At 39.0% G+C, this 24,532-nt stretch overlaps 1 protein-coding gene across 1 annotated transcript in view; it reads right to left on the bottom strand.

Annotated features, from left to right (window-relative positions):
* The window catches only part of MDN1 (midasin AAA ATPase 1), a 93,714-nt gene that overhangs the window by 11,522 nt on the left and 57,660 nt on the right, over window positions 1-24,532 (bottom strand). Inside the window, exons 59-90 of the mRNA XM_063389646.1 lie at window positions 23,982-24,152; window positions 23,614-23,828; window positions 23,133-23,514; window positions 22,846-22,955; window positions 21,072-21,768; window positions 19,968-20,129; window positions 19,020-19,293; window positions 17,837-18,072; window positions 17,056-17,151; window positions 16,728-16,822; window positions 15,933-16,057; window positions 14,673-14,819; window positions 14,289-14,398; window positions 13,783-13,856; window positions 13,396-13,591; window positions 11,758-11,914; window positions 11,443-11,589; window positions 10,878-11,004; window positions 9,927-10,032; window positions 8,801-8,916; window positions 7,293-7,772; window positions 6,546-6,772; window positions 6,045-6,191; window positions 5,650-5,822; window positions 5,117-5,278; window positions 4,846-4,983; window positions 4,480-4,621; window positions 4,087-4,259; window positions 3,720-3,863; window positions 2,936-3,068; window positions 2,001-2,314; window positions 344-505 (exon numbers count right to left, since the gene is read on the bottom strand). Of these exons, the coding sequence (XP_063245716.1) occupies window positions 344-505; window positions 2,001-2,314; window positions 2,936-3,068; window positions 3,720-3,863; window positions 4,087-4,259; window positions 4,480-4,621; window positions 4,846-4,983; window positions 5,117-5,278; window positions 5,650-5,822; window positions 6,045-6,191; window positions 6,546-6,772; window positions 7,293-7,772; window positions 8,801-8,916; window positions 9,927-10,032; window positions 10,878-11,004; window positions 11,443-11,589; window positions 11,758-11,914; window positions 13,396-13,591; window positions 13,783-13,856; window positions 14,289-14,398; window positions 14,673-14,819; window positions 15,933-16,057; window positions 16,728-16,822; window positions 17,056-17,151; window positions 17,837-18,072; window positions 19,020-19,293; window positions 19,968-20,129; window positions 21,072-21,768; window positions 22,846-22,955; window positions 23,133-23,514; window positions 23,614-23,828; window positions 23,982-24,152 (6,138 nt within the window). The remainder of the gene's footprint in view (window positions 1-343; window positions 506-2,000; window positions 2,315-2,935; window positions 3,069-3,719; window positions 3,864-4,086; window positions 4,260-4,479; window positions 4,622-4,845; window positions 4,984-5,116; window positions 5,279-5,649; window positions 5,823-6,044; window positions 6,192-6,545; window positions 6,773-7,292; window positions 7,773-8,800; window positions 8,917-9,926; window positions 10,033-10,877; window positions 11,005-11,442; window positions 11,590-11,757; window positions 11,915-13,395; window positions 13,592-13,782; window positions 13,857-14,288; window positions 14,399-14,672; window positions 14,820-15,932; window positions 16,058-16,727; window positions 16,823-17,055; window positions 17,152-17,836; window positions 18,073-19,019; window positions 19,294-19,967; window positions 20,130-21,071; window positions 21,769-22,845; window positions 22,956-23,132; window positions 23,515-23,613; window positions 23,829-23,981; window positions 24,153-24,532) is intronic.

A 24,532-nucleotide genomic window follows, 5' to 3' on the forward strand; every position in this document is an offset into this window, starting at 1 on the left:
AAAAAAAAGTTTCACTACTGTAAACGAACTCCAGATGTTAAACTGCAGTGCTTTGCTACATTCTGTTCTGAAGGACCAATGGCTCACAACTGCAAGTATCATTCTTATGGAGAGCAGACAAGCCCTTTCTACAGTTCAACAATTACCCTAAACTTACCTTTATAGCAATGAAATGCAGGGTATCTACATGGTCTTTTAAAAGTTTTTTACAGTGAGTTTATAACTGGTATAAACTAAGGTCTTACACAGTTCTTGAAAACTATGGCAGCAGTTCCCTGATTTCAACTTGAGAACATATTCACAAGTTTAGTATTTTTAACTCAGACACTTCCACATGATTTACCTCTTTGGACTCGTCTCTTTCTGAAGCCTCTCCAGCCAGCTCAACAGCACTGTCACTCTGCAGATTTTCTTGCCCAGTCTGCCCTTGTGTTTCATGCTCCATTCTTTCCTCAGCCTCAGGGATCTGTTCATCCATCTCTGAATTATCTTTATCCTCCTCTTCCTGAAATAACATCAGATTATTTTAACATTCAAAAAAACTTGAGAACTGTGTGTTATTGAAAGGCACTTAAAGATAAATACAGTTATCAGACACAATCAGGATGAGTTAACAAAGGGAAAGGCCCATTTAACTGGATACCCCTTCTATCCTGAGATCACCAGCCTAGTAGATAAAGAGAATGCAGTGGATATAGTTTTTCTGGATTTTTAATAAGGCTTTTGATATTGTCCCTCACAGCATCCTTTTGGACAAGTTGTCCAGCTGTGGGATGACTGGATTCACAGTGTTCTGGGTGGATTCCAGGGCTCAAATAGTTGTAGTGAATGGGACTTCATGGGCTGATAGTCACCAGTGCTGCTCCTTGGGGTTCAGATCCAGGACTGCTCAATGTATTTATCAATGATCTGGATGCAGGAGTTGAATGCTCCATTACCAAGTTTGCTGATACAAACAGGGAGGTGCTGTGGGCTCTCTTGAAGGACCAAGGGCCCCTTGCAAAGGGATTTAGACAAATTGGGGCACTGGACTGTGATTAAGGGGATGAAATCTAACAGATCCAAATGCAGGATTCTGCATCTAGGACAGAGTAACACTGGGCTCAAGTACAGACTGGGAAGAGGAGTGGCTGGAGAGCAGCCCTGCAAAGGGATCTGGGGGTGCTGGCCCACAGCAGGCTCTGTGTGAGTGAGCACTGAGCCCTGGCAGCCCAGAGGGCAATCCCCATCCTGGGGTGCATCAAACACAGCAACACAGCTGCTCAAAAGAGGTGGTGAATCCACTCTATTCACCACTGGTGCAGCCTCACCTGAGTGCTGTGTGCAGTTCTGGGCCCCACAAGCTAAAAAGGATGTGAAGGTGAATGAATGCCAGAGGAGGGCAACAAAGGGGATGCAAGGGCTGGAAGCAATGTCCTGTAAAGAGTGACTAAGGACTTTGGGCTTGTCTGGTTTGGAGAGAAGGAGGCTGAAGGGTGGCCCCATTACTCTCTACAACTTCCTGAGGAAGGGACATAGAGAGAGGGAAGTTCTGATCTCTCCTCCCTGGTACCCAGTGACAGGATGCATAGGGATTCAGGGTCATTGGGACTTCAGTATCACTCTGAGAGGGTGGTCAAACACTGGAACAGCCTTCCTAGAGAGGAGGTCAATGCCCCAAAGTTCGCAGTGTTTAAGAGGCATATGCTTAATAATATACTTAAATTTTTGGTCAGCTCCAAAGTGGTCAGGCAGTTGGACTAGATGATCACCTTCCAACTCTGTTCCATTCTAACACAAGGAGTTAGAAGGAAGAGGAGGCAGCAGGAACACAGACAGCAGAAACACACGTTTAGTAAGTCTAGTTCTTGTTATCTTGATGAAGATTCTCACTAACACTGTATCTATTCAATGTCAAATTTGTTTCGGAGTATCACAGAGTGCATCTATTTCTTAAATCTTGTATAAGGCAATTAAAAAAAAAAAAAAAGACAATCACACTTTTATTTATTACACTGTACCTGAGGTTGAAGACCTTGGTCTTCATTAGGGATTCCCTTATCTTCAGCAGATTCATTTTTATTCTCATCAGGTGGTTGTGACTCTTCTTCTTCTGCATCCTCAGTGTTCTCTGTCTTTTCTTCTTGATCAGGAGCATCTTTGTCTCCTTCATCTTCCTTCTCCTCTTTATCTTCAGAAATGCCTTCTTCAGCTGCTTTTGCATCTTGATCATCTCCTTCTGTCTCATCAGTATTTTCTTCATTTTGTTCATCAGTCTTCTCTGCCTCATTTAAATCCACAGGTTTCTCATCTATTTCAAATTCATTCTCTTCTTCTGGATTAAAAAAAATATATCAGAAAGGTATATCAAACTTCCAGTGAAGTACAGAGACAGTGAATATTACAGATATTTGGAATAAAACTGCCCAGCCTATCAAAAATCCATAAAATACTGAGTTCTATACACAGAATCTGTGTTTTCTACAGCCAGATAATTCCTTTAAGTCACAATTGATTTTTAGCTAGCAGTACAGTAGGATGAATTCCTTTTAACTTCCTTTAAGCTAATATTCCTGAGGGTCAATTGACTGTTCAGAGTACAAATACTTGAAAGTACAATAGAGAAAAATGAAACCACAAAAACAACTGGAAAATTAAATAAGGACATTCCAGCATAAGTTAGGCTGTACCACTTGGATACCATGAGGAAGCATGCTCCACAGTGTGCATGAGAGGGAGGTAAAGGAAAATGTTCTAATGCTGACTTCTTTTCTGGCCTGCATTTGCTATGCTGGTATTTTGATGCACGAATGAATTTGCAGCTTCTTGGTGGTTATACAGAATCCTACCACCATCTCTCTCTTTTCTATAGACAAAAAGGGCTCATGATCTGATTGTCCCCCCCACACTTGCATGTGGCTTTCATCTAGGAAGCTGTAGAGATTTTCAGCTGTACCTTCAACCTCCTCATCATCACTCTTCTCATTACTCTCCAGATTCAAATTATCAGGGAGGTCCAAAGGTTCAACTTCAGGCTCCTTTTCTTGCTGGCCGTGATAAGGATCTACTTCATTGTCATCATACTCACGCTGTCAGCAAAACAATGGGGGAAAAATAACAGGCATGGACTAAGTGGGAGGATAGGCAAAGATAAGAAACAAGATACTACTGTATTCTCTAGGACAAAGAAATACTGGACACAGTATTACATTCTGATCAGTTAAAAGTCTATTTCCAGTGGCACACATACTCATGCATGAAGAGCAGAAAGATTAATTTCAGCAAATGCATTTACATAAACTGGTGGTACTTAAAACCAGCATATTTTGTGTTCATAAGCCAATTTTTCTAGCTGAAACATTCTAAACAGAATATGCACTCTTGGAGATGCTAAATATACTCTTGGACACTAAGGTGTTTCTGTTGCTAAACACAACAGAATCAGGGTTTAAAAAAAAAAAGCTTTGTTCATCAAAACATCAATTTGGGTAAAGCCCATTTTGGCAGCCATTACAAGTTCAGGGTACAAAAACCAATCCTTTCTAGAATATGAATCAGAAAATAAATGTGTATTGTAACGGATACAGTATGGTTTACTTTTAGCTCTCAAATGAACTAGCATTTTTTCTGGGCGCTTCACTGTTTAAAATAAAGCACTTTGAATTCTCAGAAACACCTGGTATAAGCAACAGAATGTGATTTAACAGCAAGATACTCCATGTAGTCCAAATAATTTTTACCTCATCAATTTGTTCATGGATTTTCTCTGTATTTCCACTGTCCTCTTCCTGTTGCTCTTTTTCCTCATTCTTGGGAGGCTGTTTTTTATTATCCTTGTTTCCTGTGCCCAGATTGTCATCTTTTGCAACGAGCTCTGAATCCTCCTATTAATAAATCCAACAGAAACTCAATTACATTACCTGCTTTTCAAAGTCTCAGTGACATTGTCTCCTACAGTACAAAAGACAACACTCAACAAACGTATTCCCTAAAATTATCCCATTCTAAGGCAAAGAACTAAGAAAGGCAATTCCCATTCTAGGTCACATCAAGTTAGCAGAGCTCAATTCCTTTGACAGTTCTTTCCCCCACCCCGTTCCTTATTACCTCATCCATTCCTGGTCCAGTTTCTTCTGTTTTACTACTAGCATCTTCATCATCATCATCATCATCTTCATCCCCCCAGAGCCTTTCATCTAGTTTATCATCAGCTTCAGCATCATCAAGATTGCCCATCTGCTTATCCAGTTCCTCCTCTTCATCTGAATTTTCCTCATCTTCTGTGTACAGTTCAGAAAGTGTTTCAGTACAGAAGAGAGAAAGCTAATGTATTCGTTAACTTCGAAGCAAATAAGCAATCATACTTTGAATCTTAATTTCATAACCCCATTTAAGGGGTTATGAAAAAGAAACACGTGCACAAGTTATAGAAAAGCATCAACCATTACTGGGCCGATCTATAACTTTTCTTATAAGTTTGCCGTAGTGGAAGAACCAAACCTTTTTTCTCCAGTTCTCCATCGTGCATCTTTCCATCAAAGTCTTCAGACATTTCAATTGCATTGTCTTCTCCTTCAATGTCTGGTTTAGAATCTTGATCCTCTTTCTCCTTCTCTTCACCTTTTTGAAAACTGTCTTCTATCTAAATCATCAGTAAAGCCAAAAATTACAATTGATCTTGCCTACATATTAGAAACTTAAGTATCACAACAATATTTATAAGCTCATATGCAAAGATAAAAGCCAAAATAAATAGGAGACTGAAGGTAACTTCATGTTTCTTTCTACCCAAGACATCCACATCATGGATTTCAAGAGCTTTTTCAGTTTCATTTCAATTAAACGAGATCAACTCCAAATACTTGCCTGATCTTCACTTTCTATTTTGTCGCTCACATCCTTCTTGCCTTCCCCTTCTCCAATACCACCATCCTCATAGTCATGGAACTCTGTGGCTCCCTCTCCTGCTTCATCCTCAAGTAATTCTTTTGGCAGACAAAACCCCTGCAAAGGAGAACAGAAACTCAAAATCTTCCTCAGTAGTAAGTAAGTACATTTTCAGCTTAGTTTCTAGTCAAGACTTTTACACATTAAATATATGCTTGCCATATATCCACTGTTACCTCTAATAACTTACCTTTAGAGCAAGCTCTGTAAAAATGCTGGTTAGAACAGAAAGCAGTTTTCCAGTACTCCTGTGAGATGCAAGTGAAATGGTGAGGTAGAACAGGATGAGGTCCGAATACTTGCAGAGCATGGGCTTTAGACGCACCAGCAAATAGCAAGACTGGTTGAAGAACTGCAGATAAAAACAAAAAAGCAGCTGTCAGTCATTATTTGTACTTACTGACATGCACCTCAGAGAGGGTCACGACAGTGACTGAGAACAGATGCTTAAAGCAGAAATATCAGTAGGTCAGTTTAAGTACAATTTCTAATGTTTCTGGAGCTTTTTTAGATTTTTCACAACAACTTTGTCTTCTTACTACAGGAATGTCTGGCTTTTGCACTGTAGAAGACCACCTTTATTTGTCCACAGTTTCTCAAATGCTTCTGGTTTTAAGGCATTGGGGCAAGAGGAAGCAATGCACATTTAACCACTAAAATTGTTCACAATTCCAAATCTCTTGAGAATCCTAAGCCAAAAAACTCATGAAAGGAAAATTTTACCTTGTGTTTATATGAAGTGCAGTCTTCCCTGTAAGATTTCAGCATCTCCAGGAGTTCTGAAACACCTGAAATTGCTTTCTGCACATGTAAAGACTCCAAATCAGCAGACAGATCTTCATCCAAAAACTTAGTTATATGTCCAGCTTTAATCACATCAAGTAAGGCTGCATCCTCTTTGTTTGAAACACGTTAAAAAAATGGAGATCAAGTCAGACATTCTAAAAAAGTTATAGCAAGCAATCTAGAAATATCCACCCTCTCTGTTTAAATACACAATTTCTATTAAAATAGCTATTTCCTTGTGCATTGGTACCTCTGACACACACTATTTAAGAAAATTTAAGGTTTGCATGGTTTAAACTCTTTTCCCCACTCAAGTATATTGACAAACTTACCATTTTCCTCTGAAGATTTTTCTTCTTCTTTTCCACCTTCCTGTTTTCTCTCTACCAAACACTGAACAGCATACAGAACAGCATGGATAACAGTTTCCACTTTTGCTGAGAATTGCTCCACAAACTCTTCATCTGACTGTTGATTTCCTTTTGAACCATAGCACAGACAGTTTTACATGAAAACACATCTGATCACAGGTTCCTATGTTTCCTTTATGCAAGGACAATGACAGCACTATGCAACTTTTACTACACAGTTCTATCAAAATCTCTTTGCTAATCCTGACCTACAACTATGGTGCAGAATCTATCACTAATAGAGATGGTAAAAAATTATACCATACAAATGAAGTCTGGACTAAATTTTGCAAGTTTTAATTTCATGAAGTTTTTGGATCTTACAAGGAACACAGGACCACCTTCCCTTCAGCAATAACCAAACTAATAAATTCTTGTGTCTTTACCCACATTACAAATCAAGTAGAGAGAAGTTATCCTTACCAATGCAATTTGACACGGAAGCAAGAAGCTGTGTTCTCCAGGCTGTGAAGTCTGAAGATGTGTTATTAACTTTTTCTTGTATAAATTTTAGGCTCTTGATTAGGGCCATCTGATTTGCAGGTTCCCTGTCTTGCTCATTTGGAAGAAACAGGGACTCTATGCTTTGTAGCTGGGCTGAGACTTCCAGCAAACAACTCACAGCTGATGTGCAAACTTCAAAGTCTCTCCTGCAACAGAAATACCATACTACTGAAAGAAGAACAAACAGTCCAATTTAAGATTAAACCTTCTCTTGGGCATGGATAGGGGAGAGGCAGCATATCTACATCCTGAATTTATTAAATATGAGACTTGACAACAAGCTTATATTCACACTGTTTGAAGCAGAGAGAATATGAAAAGATTGTTATTAAATAGGATACAAATATCTTTTAAAATGAAAATTTCTTCATTAAATTTATATTTGAATTTCACCTCATTAGCTAAAGGAGCTATGGGGATAAAATCCTGAGAGACTAAAGACAACGTGGGAAGCTGAGATGGAAATTTTTTCACTTGTCAGGGGACTGGGAGAAGACATATTTCTTTAAAGAGTCAGGCACTGCATTTTGCAAAAAAAATGAATGGAAAAATGTTTGAAGAGCATCTGAACCCACTTTTCAATATGTGTAGGTGAAAATTTTCAAAATGACTTCACACGTATTATGTGAACATAAAACAGAAGAGATGTTCATGTGTAGAACTCACCAGGAATAAAAGGAGGTCTCACGTGACTGTTGTCTTACTCTGTCCACTTCTGCTTTCACGGCCTTCACATCTGCCATCATTGCAGTCAATTGTGCAGCTACCTGCAGCCACAACTGATCCCTATTTCGCATCCTGCATGCAGGAGGCAATCGCTCAGGGGTGACTGGAGACAGGTGGTTCAGATCTGAGGGAATCAGGTCAGGTACTCCCGCAAGAACATTTCCCATCTCTGGCACTGAACTCTGAGGAATGCTGGGTTTGACATCGGTCCTGTCACTGTCATTGCACCTAGCTGACTCTTCTTTTGGGCAGCTCTGGATAAACCAAGACAGCTCCTGGAGCACCATCACACACTGCATGGAAAGTTGCTGCAGTCTGTCTGTCCAGCGTTGAGTACTGTCTTGAGGAGGAAATGCTGCATTGTATTCTCTGTCAGCAGCCAATCTAGAATCTATCTCTTGTATACAACTCAGGAGGTTCCTAGTTATGAAGAAGGAAAGAAAGAGAAGTTATAATCACTGAGTTTTACGTTGTACTTCCTTTTTAAAAGCTCTACCTTTAACTAAATTATTTTTTTAAAAAATCTAGACAATAACTTCTCCTGGAAAAACTAAAACAATAGGGTTTTTTTAAAAGGTTGTTTAACTAGAGATTTTTTTCCCCCCTCCGTGAATTATGAAATACTACAAACCCTGGAAATCTAATTGCTATGAAAGTCATAGTAATGCAGGTAAGTGTCCTGAAAGTTTTACTATCCTTGTGACTGCAAGCTGAAAAGTTTGCTTAGTTGGAGTTTTCTGTTTACTTGTTTTTTTCAAGTTTTCTGGGGTTAGAATAAATTTTGCACCAATAATCTCCAGACCAGAATTCCTTCTCTGTACAAAGGTACTAGTTCCTAATCTGACTTCTGTAAGTTTTATGGAGTGCTGAGCACAAATATTCTCCACAAAGGTGGCATTTGCAATGACTCTGATGACTCAAGCAATGAAATGAAAAATCACATCAAGTAAGAAAGATTCTTATACACTTTTCCTTTTACAGCTTTGACACAAGATCCAGTATGTCCCGCCTTTCTATAATTTTCCTTTGTAAGCTGTTGATGTTTTATTTATTTTGGCTCAAAATACCATCTAGATCATTTATTGTCGCAGGTCAAGCCAACAACTTAAATGGAAACAGAACTAACTTAGACCAATACAAAATGAGAGAGATATAACAATAAAGGTTGTTAGGGATTTAAAGGTTTAAGTGTGTAATTAACTGCAGGAGTTATTACACATATATGCCTTACTTGTCCTACAGAATTATTTTGATTCCAAAACAGTGGCTGCAGTGATAGGATAAACTTAAATCTTTTCTATCTAGGCTTAACTGAGCGGAGGAGAAAAATAGGGAAGCAGAGGAAAGAGCTGTTATTTTCTTCTACCTTATTTTCCATCTTTCTTGAATGGATTTGCTTACTGTCAAAACTTCTTGCCAACATTTAGGTGTTGGAAGATGGAAAATACCTGAGTGAGATCCACTGTTCTGTCAGTGCAGTAAGAGATCGCCTCTGTCTCACAAGCATCTTCATGAGGTGTGCAGTGAACCCTTTGCATCGTTCAATGCTACCCAGTCCAATATCCTAAACAAATCAGAGACCGAAAAAGTGGGAGGGAACAGTTAGATGAACAAGAAGACAACAGCAGTCTCTGTGCCTCCCTTTTACTGAGCAGGCTGAAAGATTATGGTTTAATTGAACAAGTCTTAATATGTAGACTAGAGTTACAATTATTACAGTTTCCCCATCTTCATATCTTCTTCATCTTCCACATATCCTGCATACAAATTTGCCTTTCAAGTAACTTCTGCAACAGTCACATTACATTTCACTCCACTGCAGCAATTCTTATCAGTAATTTGGTTCCAGTATTAAATCTACCTTATTCAAATAGTGATTAAAATCTGAAGAGATGCCAGCATAAATGCTTTACATTCATGACCAATGCTACAACCATTCATTTTAGCAGATACTGACAATGACTTTCAGTCCTTTCACTAGAAGCTGTCACATTTTAAAGCTCAGAAGAAATGGTCACAACACAGATCTTAACTGACCACAGTCACATTCCATTATTTGTATCCAGTATTAGGTGTGACTTTGATAAGATCATGTTATAAAACAAGGGGTAAAGTATAGTGAGAGGAAGAACATCTGGAAGAGACGCTTTTTTTAGACTAATCTTTAAATGAAGAAATATATTAGCACTTTTTGTGTTGGACACAGATTCCAGTTACACCCAATTATAAATATCAACTGATCTCTTCAAGAACACTGAATAACATTGGGTTTATTTTCCTTATAAGGTTCAGATTCAGCATTTCATGAGTTTCTTCATGCACAAAAAGTAGCAATTAGGGATCTGGGATGAAAGATACTGTACACTGAACAGATCATTAACTTCTTTCCCCAAATCAATTTTGTCCCTTCATAAAACAGCAGGTGCATTTAATGAGTGGTAGGAAAGTCTCACATTTAGTATCATATTACACAGCATTATCTCCCTCCCTTTTTTTCTGCTAGGAAATCTCCGTCCAGGCTGGTAAAATAAAGTTAACAGAACTAAGATTCTGGTTTTAGTTTGCTGGTTTTACCTTGGCAGGTGCTAACAATGCTGTCTGGAGCCGAGAGTGACGTGCAAGTGACCGATAGAAGTACTTGTGGCATCCATCCCAGGCAGAAGAAATCTCTGTCAGCAACCTGGCAGAGCACAAAGAGGTATGATATTAAAAAGAATCTCAGCATGCTGGAGTCACCAGGTCAGCTCTTCAACCCAACAGTTTTGCCTGAAATTTGTTGTTTTGAAAATGCATTGATCTTGCAGTTCCTAATTTTCTCTAAAATATTCTAGTCTTAAGAAAACATTTAATTTTAAAAATAAATTCTAAGGAAACCCTAAGCAATAGCAGCAAGATCTGTCTTTGAATCCCATTTAATGCTTTAATAGTGATATTGCTTTTCTTCCCCCCATGCAGCTAAATCCAGCTTCATACAGAAACCTTTCTTTTCGGTCTGATACATAAACTAAATGCTTACACCCCAGAAGGACAGTAACTAGCATGTCTCAATGACAAAAAAGCAGTTGTTGACTGAAAAAAGCTTTCCCAGTAATGCCCACTTTGAAGTATATGTATTTTCTCCAGAAATATCCCATTATTTAATGAAGACAAAACAATGAAGTAATCCCTGAAAATCACAGCTCACCTTCAATGAAACCATTAGCAGTTTACACTCTAATATACTAGCAAAGTATCCCAGGAAAGGCTGGACAGTGGAGGGCTGACTGAAATCTAACTCATGGAAAGAATGAAACTGAGGGTACAGTTGTTAAAGTGCAAATTTAGAAAAAAAAATACAACAAGAAAAACCCCAAATCCTTGCTCAGTTGTACACAGGAAAACTGAGAAGTAATGGGAGAAGGGGAACATGCAAAATCCTAAATTAATTACTGTCCAGAAATCCCAGTCTACATCAACATGCCATAAATTCTGTACATTACAGCTGCAATTCACACCATGTGAGGGTAAAAAGTCCTGTGTACATACGTGGCATCCAGTTCATGTGTACAACTCAGTGCAGCCAATGCACTGCACAGGTCTAGTGGACGAAGGTAGAGAACGTCCTGGCAATCCTTTGAACGGGCCCAAGACAGACCCTTCCGGTACGACAAACCTGCAACAGCATTTCAGCACATCCTTTGATGCCCTCATTTTTTATAGGAAAAATGTCACTCGTAGAGTTGGTAGTAAGACATCAGATGTTCTTATTCCAACAAGTCTTTGGACATGATACAGGTTTTGTAATGTAAGAACACATTGTAGCTGAGCTGTCTTGAGCTGAACATAGCTGAACAACACAGCTGCAGTAAGACTAACATTACATTATTAAGCCCCTACATTAAGGGCTTTTCACTGCCCTGTGTCCTCTAAGAAAGCTGAATTAGGGATCATTTTTAAGACATGAAAAGGCTGATGAATGAGGAGGGTAAAGGTATTACCTTACATTAATGTGGGTTTAGATATATTGGCAAAAAAAAACAACCAAACAACAAAAACAAACACTCAAGAACTCTGTACTTTTAAACCAAGCCCACTCTTAGTCAAAGCTCACCTGTTTTAGCGAGGCTTTTAAAGAGATCTGACAAAGCTCGTTGCTTTTGCATCTGAATATGCTTTGCCTCTGATTTCTGCTTCTCCTTAGTTGCTGTCTGATCAAATGTTAAATTTTGCAGTTCCGCTACAGAAACAATAATACCACCTGTATAGAAGACAGCAGACAAAGGTATGAAATTGAGAATTTAATGTATGCAAAGCAGCTGCAGGAAGACACTCTAGAAAGACAACTATTTATCTGCATTTTTTCCTGATTTGTTCCATTTATGTTATAGAGGTCAATTGGGGTGTGGAGATCACAAGAAAACCTAACCTGTGAACTGGTCGAGATTTTCCACTAGGTTTAAGAATGCATTCTTTTCTGTAACTGCTGTACACATTTTCTTCATTTTTTTTGTCAGCTTAGACAGACGATACTGAAGAGATTTTGTATGAAGTGTAATGACATCCTGACATTCTGGGAGTGCCCTCTGAAAAAAAATGGAAGAAAATCATAGGCACGTATTCAAAGCTCTTGTTTGATCACTAGGAGTAAATCACCTTAAAACAAGGGCTAAATTCTACATTCACCTGAAACCCCAAAACATGTTCATGTGATTCTTTCATCAGTTCAGCACCAACACTTGAGAAAAATATAACACATGTTTGTCAGGCAGACATTAGTTTTGAAAACAGGCAAGCAAATGAAAGATGCTATGATCTTGCTGTCTTAGGTGTTTGTCATTACCTCTATGAAAAAGGTAATCACTGCTCAGGTCAGCTTCCTCTGCCTTCCAAGTTTAAAGGCATTAGCCTAAATCACTAATGCCCCCAGGTGTTAGGTAGTAACACCCTCACTTACTTTCCATTAGACATGAGACATGAATTTTGTTCTTAAAGAACAACAAAAAAAAAGTGTGCAACTAGAAATTATTAAATAACAGAATTAATTCCTCAGCACATCCAAAGCTTTTCAATTTTTTGTTGCTGTTCAATTTATGTTTGCCTGCATCTTCTTTAAGGAATGAAGACAACATGGAACTGCAAGAAGTGAAACCAATAACCCCATTAACTATCAGTAACAAGCTTTCAAATTACCAACCAACAAACAAACAAAACCCTCAATCAACCAAACACATTAGATTTGCATTAGATTTCTGCCTCCTCGCTCTACCCTCCTGTACAGGACATGAGCAAGATCAGCCCTGCTCCTGGTCTGAAGAAACTGAACAAAGCTGAGGGCAACTCAGCATTTCCCGCCCACCACCAAATTCTGATGAGTTATGATTGTCTCCTTGCATCTTCTTAATAAGAACTAATGATATGAACAGGAATCTCTTTCAGGAAGAAAATCAGCTGACTTCCTCTCTGAGCTGGGCAAATTAATTAGAGACATACTGAATTGAGACTCTGTGGAGCACGATTTGCCATGCATCAGCTTGTCCTAGGCAAATGTTCACAGTCCTCAAACTGTTAGTCAACAGTGTATGACAATGTAGTGCATTTCCCTATCAGTATCCAAGCCAAAAGTGATTTAATATTTAATCAGAGCTTATAAACACACAAATTCTACAGCTACATTGTTATTTGTTTGGGCCCTCATTTAGAAAAAAAAAAGAGTAATAATAATTTCAACTCCCAAGCTGTTTTGCTTCACTAGTAGGGAAGTAACGAATTGCTGCAGACAATATGTAAGCAAATTGGAGATGAAATATGTAACTGCCTCATCTCTGTATTAGAGCACAGATCTAGTACCAGATCAGTACAGACCGTGCTTGCCATTCCATGCTGCATTCCCACCCATCTGCAGTGTTGCATAACACTGAACACAGATAAGACCAAGAAAGTTTATGATACATTCAACAGATTTGACACTTACATAAGATTTCCCTGCATAAATCAGTGAAAAGCAACATATAGATGAGAACAGAGAAACTATTCTTCCCACATTTAGAATAACTAATTCAGTCACCTTGGTAACATCTGTTCTAGCAGACAGAACCTTTCTTAATGTGTTGTTTAGCCTCTGAATTTTGTTTTCTTTGTCATCAGATTCTTCTTGCTTTTGCAGGCAGTCCAGCTGCTCTTCCTTACCAATTTCCACCAAGGCAGGCTGACATGGCTCATCCAGAACAACTTCAAACTTCTTCATGAATTTAAAGAGAGTTCTAATTACCAAATGAAAGCAAAAAAGTTATTTGGTTTTGTAATCCTGGAAATCTCTCAGCTGCTGGAAAAAGAAAGTTTTCACTGTGTTATGAGCTGAAGAAACATTTCTGCATTCAAATGTAACATCATAGAGAAATCATCTAGAAAGAAGCTTTCGAAAAAAGGGAGCATAATTTTAATTCTGAGTTACCTGCGTATTTTTTCAACTGATTGCTTTATAGCCCAGAAACTGACATCATTCCACCTGGAAATCTTCACAAATTCCTATTAGGAAAATAAATTATCAATGAGATTACTTATGTAAATGAAATAGATGATCTTTAAACCTAATCAGCTATGATGATCTGGTAGCCTTAAAATGCAAAACATTTTGGTTAATGAGCAAATTATTGCACAGGCATCTTATTAACATACATATTTGCACTGCATAAAAACTGCTGCATAGCCAGATGTTGTGAAATCCACAGGGGCTTCACCCCTGGGTAGAAACCTTCATGGATAAATGGGACTGATCAAACACTAAAGCTTTCAATCAAACCCTTCCCACTTCAAGAATTAATTCTTTCCAAAGAAAATGTTACTTTTAGCAGGGATTTCAGTGGCCAACAGAACTATTATAGATAAATTCAAATGGTATCTTGCCCCACTGTTCTTTTGATTAGACTAATACGTTGTCTGAGCCAAGTTTCCTTTTACCTTAAGTTCCTTTTCTATGGGCTGACGAAGTTCAGTGATTTTGGCCTCAACACACGCTGAAAACTGCTTATAGTAATTGTACAGATTCCACAGGATGCTGCACAGAACATCTAGAAGGGAAAAGAGACAGATAATAACAATAATAATCATCATCATCCTTTTTTTACAAGAGGACATTTTTCAGTACCACTACAATAAATACAAGCCAATTCTTTTTGGAAGCTTAGCAACACCAAAATATGGGCTAAATTGACCAACAGGAAAACAGTAAAGCCGCCCCATCGGCCTGTGTTCTATTTACAAGCTTGGTGTCCTCTTTGGAAAGTCTGAACACCTGATGGTGAGATTGCTGTACAGGTAACACAGGTAATGCCAACCACTCACCCTTTTCTGCTACTGGAGGCATCAACAAGACATGGCAGTGGAAAACCAACAGTGCTTGGAGCCGTGCATGAAACTCTCCCAGAGTAGAGCCTTCAATGAAAGCCTGTAATGTGCTGACCAGTGTTTTCAGATCCATTTGCTCAGTTCCTGAACATTGCACCAGAAATTCAAAAAGTAAGTGAGAGAAAACAAAAAACGCCAGAAGATCTACGTGAAAATTGTTATCTGGTCTTTAACTTTCAATTAAATATTGAGTTGCAATTAGAAAAAGTTCAAAACAAAATAGGAAAGGGGCAGAGAGAGGAAGAATTCCGATTTAGTAATAAGTAAAACCAACAAGCGCCACACTGGGAGAAAGGAAAGGGAACAAGAAGCAGCATTAAGATAGTGACTGAGAAGGTCAGTTATATGTCAAATTTCAGAACCCATAGAGTATTTACAGAATACTTGCTATTGTCTATGAATGACTGGGATTTTTAGTCATGATGAGCCCTACTACAATTAAGTCACTGCCACTTCCTTAACTCCTCAAAGTCATGAGTACAGAAATAGATCAGAAGAATCTGGTAGAGAATACAGTGTCATTAGAGCATTATCTGTGGAAGAAGACATGTTACATCCTCTTTGAGAAGTAATATAAACAAAGGATCTGAAGCTCATCAAGTGCATTAAGTTGTCATGAGATTGGAAACTTGGCTTCAAGCCAGAGGATGCTGCTTTGACCTTTACAATTCCATTTAATTTTCGGGGAGGCAAGGTGCTGCCCCTCACTCCCCTATTTTGTGTAACATGAACACGTGCCAACAGATTTGCTAAGAACAGCACGTACCAAAACCTACTTGCTCTAAGAATTCTTTAGGCTTTACACAGAATGTTAAAAGCAGTTCAGCTGGGATATGAATTATGCTTTCTGCAGCTAAAAAATGAAGTGCCTTTTCCAGTTGCAGATGGAGGCCTCCTACCCTCCAAATCTGTTTGAGTGTGCATGACACACAGCTATCACAATTTTATTTTCTTTTAGATGCTTTTTACAGACATCTTTTCTTTACATCACAACACAGGCCCTATGAGCCTCAAGTGGTTTCAGAAATAGATATGAAGTTCACTCCATATGGAAAACCCTACATGGTCATGGAATTTACTGCGGGCAAAGAACTATACCTGAAAGTGCATTGTCAAATTCTGGCATTTAGAACCTTAATCATACATCCTTAGTAATTACTAGAATTGCATCGCATTTATTTTAAGGCCGGCACTTACCTTCTGTGTTTGCCTCTGTCTGTTCTTGAACATATTTCTCAATCATTTGATAGATTGAGAACCAGTGCTTTGTGGATTTCTCCACGTGCTGCTTCATAATATTGTCCAAACTCACTGACCAGCAACTAGAAACAGTAAGAAAAGGGAAAGATAAATCAAAATTGTCATGGGTAGTTTGGGTTCAAAACAACAAAAATTTGTTTTCTGTTTCTATTAAACTAATGGAAAATTTAGCAGGATGAAAGAATTTGCACATAAGCTTAATATATATAATCAACTTCTGAGGATCATAGTTTTGCCAACATTATTAAATATGAGAGAAGAAAACAAGAGAGGGTAAAGCAAAATCCATCAGAGGTAGGTTCAAAAGTTTATTTTCTCAGAAACTGAGGTAGACTTGTGGAATTCCTGATTGTGACATACTGTGGTTATAAAAATTTTACATGTTCTTCAACAGGAGACTGGACAATAATTTTACAGGACAATTTATTGATGGTTATAAAACAGACAAAGCCCTGCAGGCTTAGGAAACCCTAGGATGAAAACAGGAGAGCACTGGGAAAATATTGTTTCTACTTTGCCTGAGGCAAATATGTAGAGTCACCACAGCCTGGACATGCTCGTTCTGACCCACTACAGCTCCTCTTTGGTGGTCTCCTTCCCCCACACATTTTCACCACAACAGATATACAGAATGTCCCACAATTAAGGCAATTCTGTATTGGAATGTGCCTCCATGTGGAGATGAAAGCTTAGAGTATCTAAGGAAAAGCAGCATGGAAGGACAAATCTTACTTCAACTCCAATCTACGCCACTGAATAATCAGTTGTGTGACCAGATCAAGATGCTTCCGCAAGGACAAGGCCCGACTGGCGTTTTCCTCCCAGTCCTAGAAAAGAAAAGTTCCCCTTTATATAAAGCCAGAAATCAGTCACTGCCTGGCAAAACTCATTGCATTACTCTGGATTACTGGGTTCTTGCTCTTTAAACTTTCAGCATGGAGCAAGTTCACTTCCCCAAACCCTGACAAGCAGACAGCTTTCAAGTACTCTGTTTGTAACATGGTACCAAATACAGGTAAGGAAACATAAAAGAGAAAAACAGCCTTAGCTTTCTTCTTACCTGTGCCTTTGCAAGAAGAATTTCCAAGCCATGCAGAAACTTTGAGAGAGGACTAGAAAGTGGAAAACTCCGAATTCTGTCCATCACAACTAACAGCTGTAGAATAAAAACAAAAACATTCAGCCCTTAGTAACTGCACTTCAACAGAAGAAGCCACGAAATTGAGTTAATTTCTATGAACATACACGACCTCTGCAAGAGATAAGAATTTTTTGTGGGTTGTTTTGTTTTGTTTTTCATTTTTAAACTGTTTCTTAATTTCTTAAAAGCTCACTAGTTCAGTAAGGCCAATTCACTTGGGGAAAGGAGCACAAATCACCTAATGCAAAGAGTTCCTAAGGAATCTGAGTTTCTACATTACCCCAAGAAATGTAACCTGAAGACAACATAGATGCCGTAAGAGGAACTAAAAATAATTATTCTAAAGCATTATGAAAGAAGGAACTTTAGTAAAAAACAGGAGTAGAAACAGCAAGACCTCAGAGAACTTTGAGCTATGGCAGACTGAAGATTGCTTAAAACTCTAAGTTCAGACTTGGCATAATCCCACTTAACATTTCATAAGTAGAATAGAACAGCTATAATAGACAGAATAATACCTATACCTCTTATGAATACACAGATATGACTTCAAAACATCTGCATAAGTAATACAGACAACATCTTGGCAAGCATATCAACAAGTATGCACGTGTCTATGTGTATCTATACACATATTCTCACATAAATACAATCCTAAAATGCTCCAGTTTTCCCCAAACATTTGTTAAGGTGTTTGTACCTGCACAAGTACAGGGTGCTCTGGCCATTCCTGCAGTAGGCCGTTTATTTCTTTAGCAAAATTGTCAAGTACAGGTTGGCACTGTCGGACTTGCTGAATATTGGGGTGCTGATAGAAGTCATATGGGCCATCTTGCTGCAGCACAAGATCTGAAGTTACTTCCTCAAAAAAGGTATTGTGAAGAAGAGTGCTCAGCAGAAGTTGGCTTCCCAAAAGACTGTCATTCATTTCAGCACCTAGGAAGCAAGTAAGGAAGACATCACACATGCTCTTAGTTCTTTTCTCAGTTGAATATATAAAGTTGGGGTTTTTCCCCCTGTATCCCAAGCCTTAGCATGTTATCTTTTACAAGGATATAAGACTATACCAGTGGAACAATAAGATGGAGTATGAAACACGAGACATACTTGGAGTTTATATTCTCTATTTTATCAGATTTTTCTATGAAAGTGCAACGAGCATCACAGAGGCAGTCTGTAATCCTGTCAGGAGAACACAGTTCCTCTGTACATAAATTTAGATCAAGGAGATAATACTATAAAGGAAGGCTCTGTGGAAAAGTAATCCAACACACAAAAACACTCCCACACACATTATGGCTCAGGTGCAAACACAAAAATAAGGTACTGTAGAGACAACAGCCCTTATCTGCTTCATCTTAATTGCACACGTGCACTTATTAAATGAGAACTGAAATATACAGCTGTGCTTTAACAAGTAATGATTCTGAGCTCTCACACATTGTTAAAACAATTTACATATCAAGTTTTCCAAAATTCAGGCTGGAAAAAAAAAACTATACCTTTTTTCTTTATATACATAAGATAAATTTAAGCCAATTCTTTAATGAACTTCATTGCAAAAATTACTTCTGTGAGATTTCTTCAAGCATTTATCTTCCACAGAGATCCATGTGATCAAAATTTCACTCAGTATTCAATACATTTTTAAACTGTGTTGGTCTTCTATATCACCAAATGAAATTTAAAAAATGCATGGAAGAATAAAACTCAAAGCATTCCACAAGACAATTCTGAACATGGGGCAAATTCTCTGGAAAAAGAATTTTCAGTTTCGTGCCTTTTCCCCATAACAGGTGTTTCATGACCTGTAATACAATTATATTCAAGCAAATCATTACAAATCTAAACCTGCACATCTGAAATACTGCTAGCTGTCTTACCAATTAAAGGATAGAATTGTGACACCAGGCATGCACCAGTCTGGTAGCAGGAAATAAATGTACTGAAATAATGCTTGGCTTGATGAGAAGGCAGACTCTGTTGATACCACAGGGATCGAGCAAAGTTTAAGCACAACTGCTGATGGACCTTCATCACTGTTTGCATAGAGTTCTTGGACAAAAGGGCTCTGTCAGCTTCCAGCTGGTCTTCCACTGGATCTTCAGTTTCCATTTTTTCTTCTAGGCTTGGCTGAGCCGTGATATCTTCAAAGTCCTGCAGATCACATGATAATCAAAAGTAATTTTTAATTTCTTCCTTTTTGCCTCCTTTCCCTAGCTCCTCTTTTGCTTTTTTTGGCGTTGCAATGACATGCTAGTGATTTGCAGCTGGTACCACATAGACAGACAGCCAGTCTGAAACTGAACACAGATTTCAGGGTGTAACTACAGCAGGCAAGAATGCAGTACAGTGATCCCTGAGCTGCTGCCAACTAAACCCCTTTGCAGAAAAAGCACCAGCAGCTGTGTCTGCTGATAAACCACCTCAACACTGTGTGGTTGCTTGAGGACCTGAACCACTCTGTCCCAGCTGCTTTATTAAATCAAGGAGCTCAGCCTTCTCCACATTGAGCAGAACCTCAGATGACCTTACTTGCTAAATAAATAAAATTCCAGCTCTGTAAAAGTAACTGTATTATCATTTATATAAATTGGGATTATTCACCCAAACCACAGTACATTTCAAGCCTGGAAATTAATCCCAGAAACTTTTTTCAACCAGAAGGTAAAATAAACAAGCACATAACTTAATACCTATCAAAATCTATCCCTATCTGGCTTTTGGTTGAAGGAAAAACTGCTTCATTCCTCATGTCCTTTATACCATTTATTTTCAGGAGCAACTTCAGATGTTATTTTTGTGCTTCTCAACAGAGTTACAGCTATTACCTTTTCATGAAAAGGAAATCTCCTCCTAAATTCTTCTTCTTCCTCTTCTTCCTCGCTCCGTCCTTTCCCGTGACTTTTACTTCTGTATCTGTACAGGCTGCGTTCCTTCGCCTCCTGCTCTTGGGCACGGCGTTCCTGTTCATCCCATTCATTTACAATCGCCTAAAGAAATGCAAAGCAAGGTAACATTTAAAATCATCTATTCCATCAATGGGGCAGCATTGATCTTGCTTGGCTCTTCCCTCCTCTATGGTCTACAACACTAGAAATCAAAGCCATCAAACATTTGTGAATTGCCCTTTTAACAAGCTAATGAGGAAAACGCAAAGACAATATGCAACAGAGTACTTGACCAAGTTCTAGTCTCCTTTCTTAAACATTTTATGAAGGAAGTCTCTACCAAGTTTGCATCGGGGTGGGGTTTTTTGTGCGTGTGTCCACTTTTGGGTTTTGTTGTTTGGGGTTTTTCTTACATAAATCAAATCTTTGCTAATCGTTACAGGCTATTGTGTCATGTCTTGATAAATTCAAACAAGTTAATCCAGTATATTAGATTATCTTTTATAATTAATTGGGAAAAAATTAGAAGGTTTTAAAGAACATCATACTAATAATTATCAAGATAAGGACTTGTAAAGATCAACTAATCCAACCCCTCTGCCATGGGCAGGGACATCTTTCACCAGACCAGGTTGCTCAGAGCCCCATCCAACCACTCTCAAACACCTTCAGGCTTCCAGCATCCACAACTTCTCTGGACAACCTATTCCTGTGTCTCACCATACACATTTTTAAACAATTATTTTCATACTCAATCTAGATTTACCCTCTTTCAGTTTAGAACTGTTATGCCTTGTTCTAAAAGCCTTGGTAAAAAGTCTCCTTCCCTCCTTTGTATAAACCCCTGTTACATACTGAAAAGCCACAACAAGGTCTCCTCAGAGACATCCCTTCCCCCAGCTGAACTCTGTCAGCCTTTATACACAAGAGGGGTGTTGCAGCCCCCTGATAATTTCTGTGGCCCTCTTCTAGAGCTGTTTTTACAGATCCATGTCTTCATGGGGACAAGTTCAGTGCAAGACTCCCAGTTATTCCAGAGCTTACCCGACACAGATGTCTGAAGAGCTGCAGAGATTTCTGGTCCATTTCCCCTCGGGATAGTACATGGCATCGAAGATGCAGCAAAGCATTCACCAGGAGCTGTTCCAGAGCTGGGCAAGGCTGCTCAGCTCCCTCAGATCCTCCTTCAGAGTGCTTCAGAGAGATTTTTTTAAGTCCATTCAGTACCCCAACTGAATTCACTGAGCATAAGACTTCTGCCCGAGTAAAGTACGTGGGGAAGGCACAGCCAACGGAAGGAAATGCCAACAGAGCAGTGAGGAGGTTGCTGAGGTCAGCTGGGCACACAGAGCTCTGCAGCACTGCACACGCTTCAGAGGCCACCAGTCGCATGCCGTGCTGCAGCTGCAGGATGGCAGCTTGGAGGGGAACGACGGCATCGGGGAACACAGCATACTCCTCTGCCAGGTGTCTTCTGAACTGGTGGTGTGATTGCTGCCACGAGGCCTCTTCACTTAACAGGTTCTGTATAGCCTGCAGAGATTTAGGTCTCTCTCCACGGAGGAACTGCAGAAGGCGGGCTAGAAGGTCCTGGACTGAGGAAATCTGTGCTATGCTGTTGATGTACTGCTGAGCCTCCTGGTATAAGCAGTCATACAGTGGAGCTGGAGGCCTGAAGGCCTTCTTTCTAGAAAGACTGCTTATCTGCTCCTTCAACCTTTGCATTCTTTCATGCAACAGCCTGTTAAGAAGTAACATTGACCAGTTTAGACATGGAAGCATGTTTCATACAAACTTATTTAAATAGGTCCAATGTAGTAAAGAGAGATTGATCAGAAAATACTCTGCTATTTGTGTGAAACAAAAAATAAAGAAAAAAGGGACAGCCTTATAGTCCACAGATGTAGATTTCTTCTCTCCCTGTCACTTCAACAAACTTTAGTACTTTTTTCTTGCTACTTGACAGCTCTGTGAGCATTAAGAAAAAAAAATATTACCACCAGCAATTGGTAAAGCTTAGCCATTCAGAACCTGTTTTCAATGATTATCATTCTTTTTAAGCAGTATCATTGAACTACCAGATCCTCTATGTGTATAATAATGAAGTCAAAAATTCCTATTAGAAGTGGAAAATAATGAATAATAGACAGTTTTTATCTCCATGTACACGGAACACACCTGGAAGGCTGCAGAAAAGAAAAAGCTCTCTTTGCTTAGAATTTCCTCCTCAAGTTCCTCTGATAAAAAAGAACTACAAAATGCCCTGAACAAGTAACAGTGGCTACAGATTCTGAATGACAATAGTGTACTCTGTGTGGTAAGAAATTTAATTCCTCACAGCAACATGGGCAAAGGCTATTGCTAAAATACACATATGTCAATTTCTCCCAGTAACATCAGCTGAAGAACTTTGCAAAGTAGCACAGGCACTTATAATGCCTCGAGAAACTACAGTGATAGATAATCCATCTCATTTCAACTGATTGATAATATTGTCACACTTTAAGAAGTGTACTGCAATCTAAATGTACGGCATTGTTTTTACTTCTGGGCATGGTTTCAACTTTATCAGTGTATGACAGCCACTGCTTTAATTGTTCTATGTACAGCAGTACAAAGTACAAAATTCCTAACTGCAAGTAAAGAGCACAGCTTCTTCTCTACCACCTCAGTATCTAAATTGATACTTTAAAATCAGCAACTCTAGTTTCTACAGAAAGAGAGAAAATTTGTAAAGCTTCAGAAAGAAGCTCAGGGTCTGAGCCCACAAAGATGACATGTCCACTCTAAAAGAGATGGTTCAGTGCCTGGGTGTTACCTGATATGGGGATGAATATAGTTGCTGACTGTTTCATCTTCAATACTTTTTCCTGTATGCAGCTGGGATGAAAAATCATGTGTTTTCCATTCACACTCCAGCTGGTATAACTAAAAAGGAAAGAATAAACCATTCACAGTGGTTCTGATTTTAGTAACCAAGGAGGTACATAAGCTTCTTGGACATTAAAAGTTCTAACAATAGTTTGAAAATCAAAACCAAGCCAAACTCCTCTGCATTGATTTTATACATAACAACGGTAAAAGCCAACTTGGCTTCATACTCACCTCTTCTTTTGAGTACTTAAGCTTGTACTCTCTTTTAACAGCTGGATCAAACCTGGTCTGTGGAAGCCACATCTGGATCTGCAGCAAGCCAATGCTCACCCAGAGGCTTCCTCGCCAAGCTGTCTCTGGTAACTCCTGAAGCCCTTCCCCATAGAACTGATGCAAGCAAGTGAGCAAAAGAACCAGGAATTCTTTAGGAAGTAATTCCTGGTCACTGATACTTTCAAGTATCTTGAGAAGATACTCATATGCAACAGGATCCTTGAGGTAGATCTTCTCACAGCACTCCAAAAATTCTTCTTGAAGATCCACTGGAATCAGATCTACCAGGGCAGAGAGCTGTCTGCTTAGCATTATTCCTTGCAGTCTAGCATCTGTGTGTCTGGAGAAAAAGGAATGAGAAAATGTTTACATACAGTAAGCAACCGTCTGTGACATGCTTGATTTAAATAACATATATGTGGAAGAGAGGTCTTAATACCTAAAATCTGCTATTGAAGAGACAGCCAGGTTGGTCCACAGCGCTGTGCTGACTTTGTGAAGCTGCTGTGCTCTCTCCTTCCATTCTCCCAGAGTTACATGGGAGGATGACAAGACAGGAAGGCCACTGACATCCCACTGGCTTGTCTTGCTGCTGCTAGTTAGAACTTCAAAGAAGCACTTTGAGAAAACAGCTCGTGTCAAAACGCCTGGGCCCTAAATTAAGAGATTAAGAGTTAGATTGTTCAGATGCAACTTGCACTGTAAGTTCTAGCAACTATGCCAGAACTTACAATATTGCTTTAGAAAACTTGAATTAGTCAACGAGAGCATTCAGCCTAGAATCTGATTAGGTCAGAAGAGACAAACCTTCATAGAACGGTTCACATGGGATTTAGAGGAGTTGTTTTCCTCTGGTGCAGGCAGTGGCCTCCAAGTCAACCAGTAGTCTGGGTCCATGGTGAAAGTACTGCTCCAAAAGGATGCTAACACAGCATTAACTAGCTGAGATGACAGAAGAGACATTTCTTCAGGGGATATCTAAGGAGAAACAAAAACCTACAGGTGAGAACAATGTACAGGGAGCAAAAGAGAATTAAGCACACACAGCTACAAAGAAAGTAAGACTCTGTTTTTCAGTAGGGGTAGTACAAGATACTCTCCAAGATCCTATCAAATTCACATAGCATTTGCTTGCATCTGCTCAATGAAGAGCAGACTTGCTGAGGTCAGGAGTCTCCTGTCTATGAAATATGCAGCATGTTTACAGAGCAAGTTGTTAAAATACAGGCTGTAGTCCATGACTGAGCAACCTTTTGTTACAATACACGAGGGTGCAGAGGCATGAAATGGATAAAGCCATCCCATACTCTGCTCTGAAGCATTTAAGGTGACCTTGAGGTTTATTGTGCTTTGTGGGA

Source organism: Prinia subflava, chromosome 2 (genome assembly GCF_021018805.1).
Source record: "Prinia subflava isolate CZ2003 ecotype Zambia chromosome 2, Cam_Psub_1.2, whole genome shotgun sequence".
In the NCBI taxonomy this organism is placed as follows: Eukaryota; Metazoa; Chordata; class Aves; order Passeriformes; family Cisticolidae; genus Prinia; species Prinia subflava.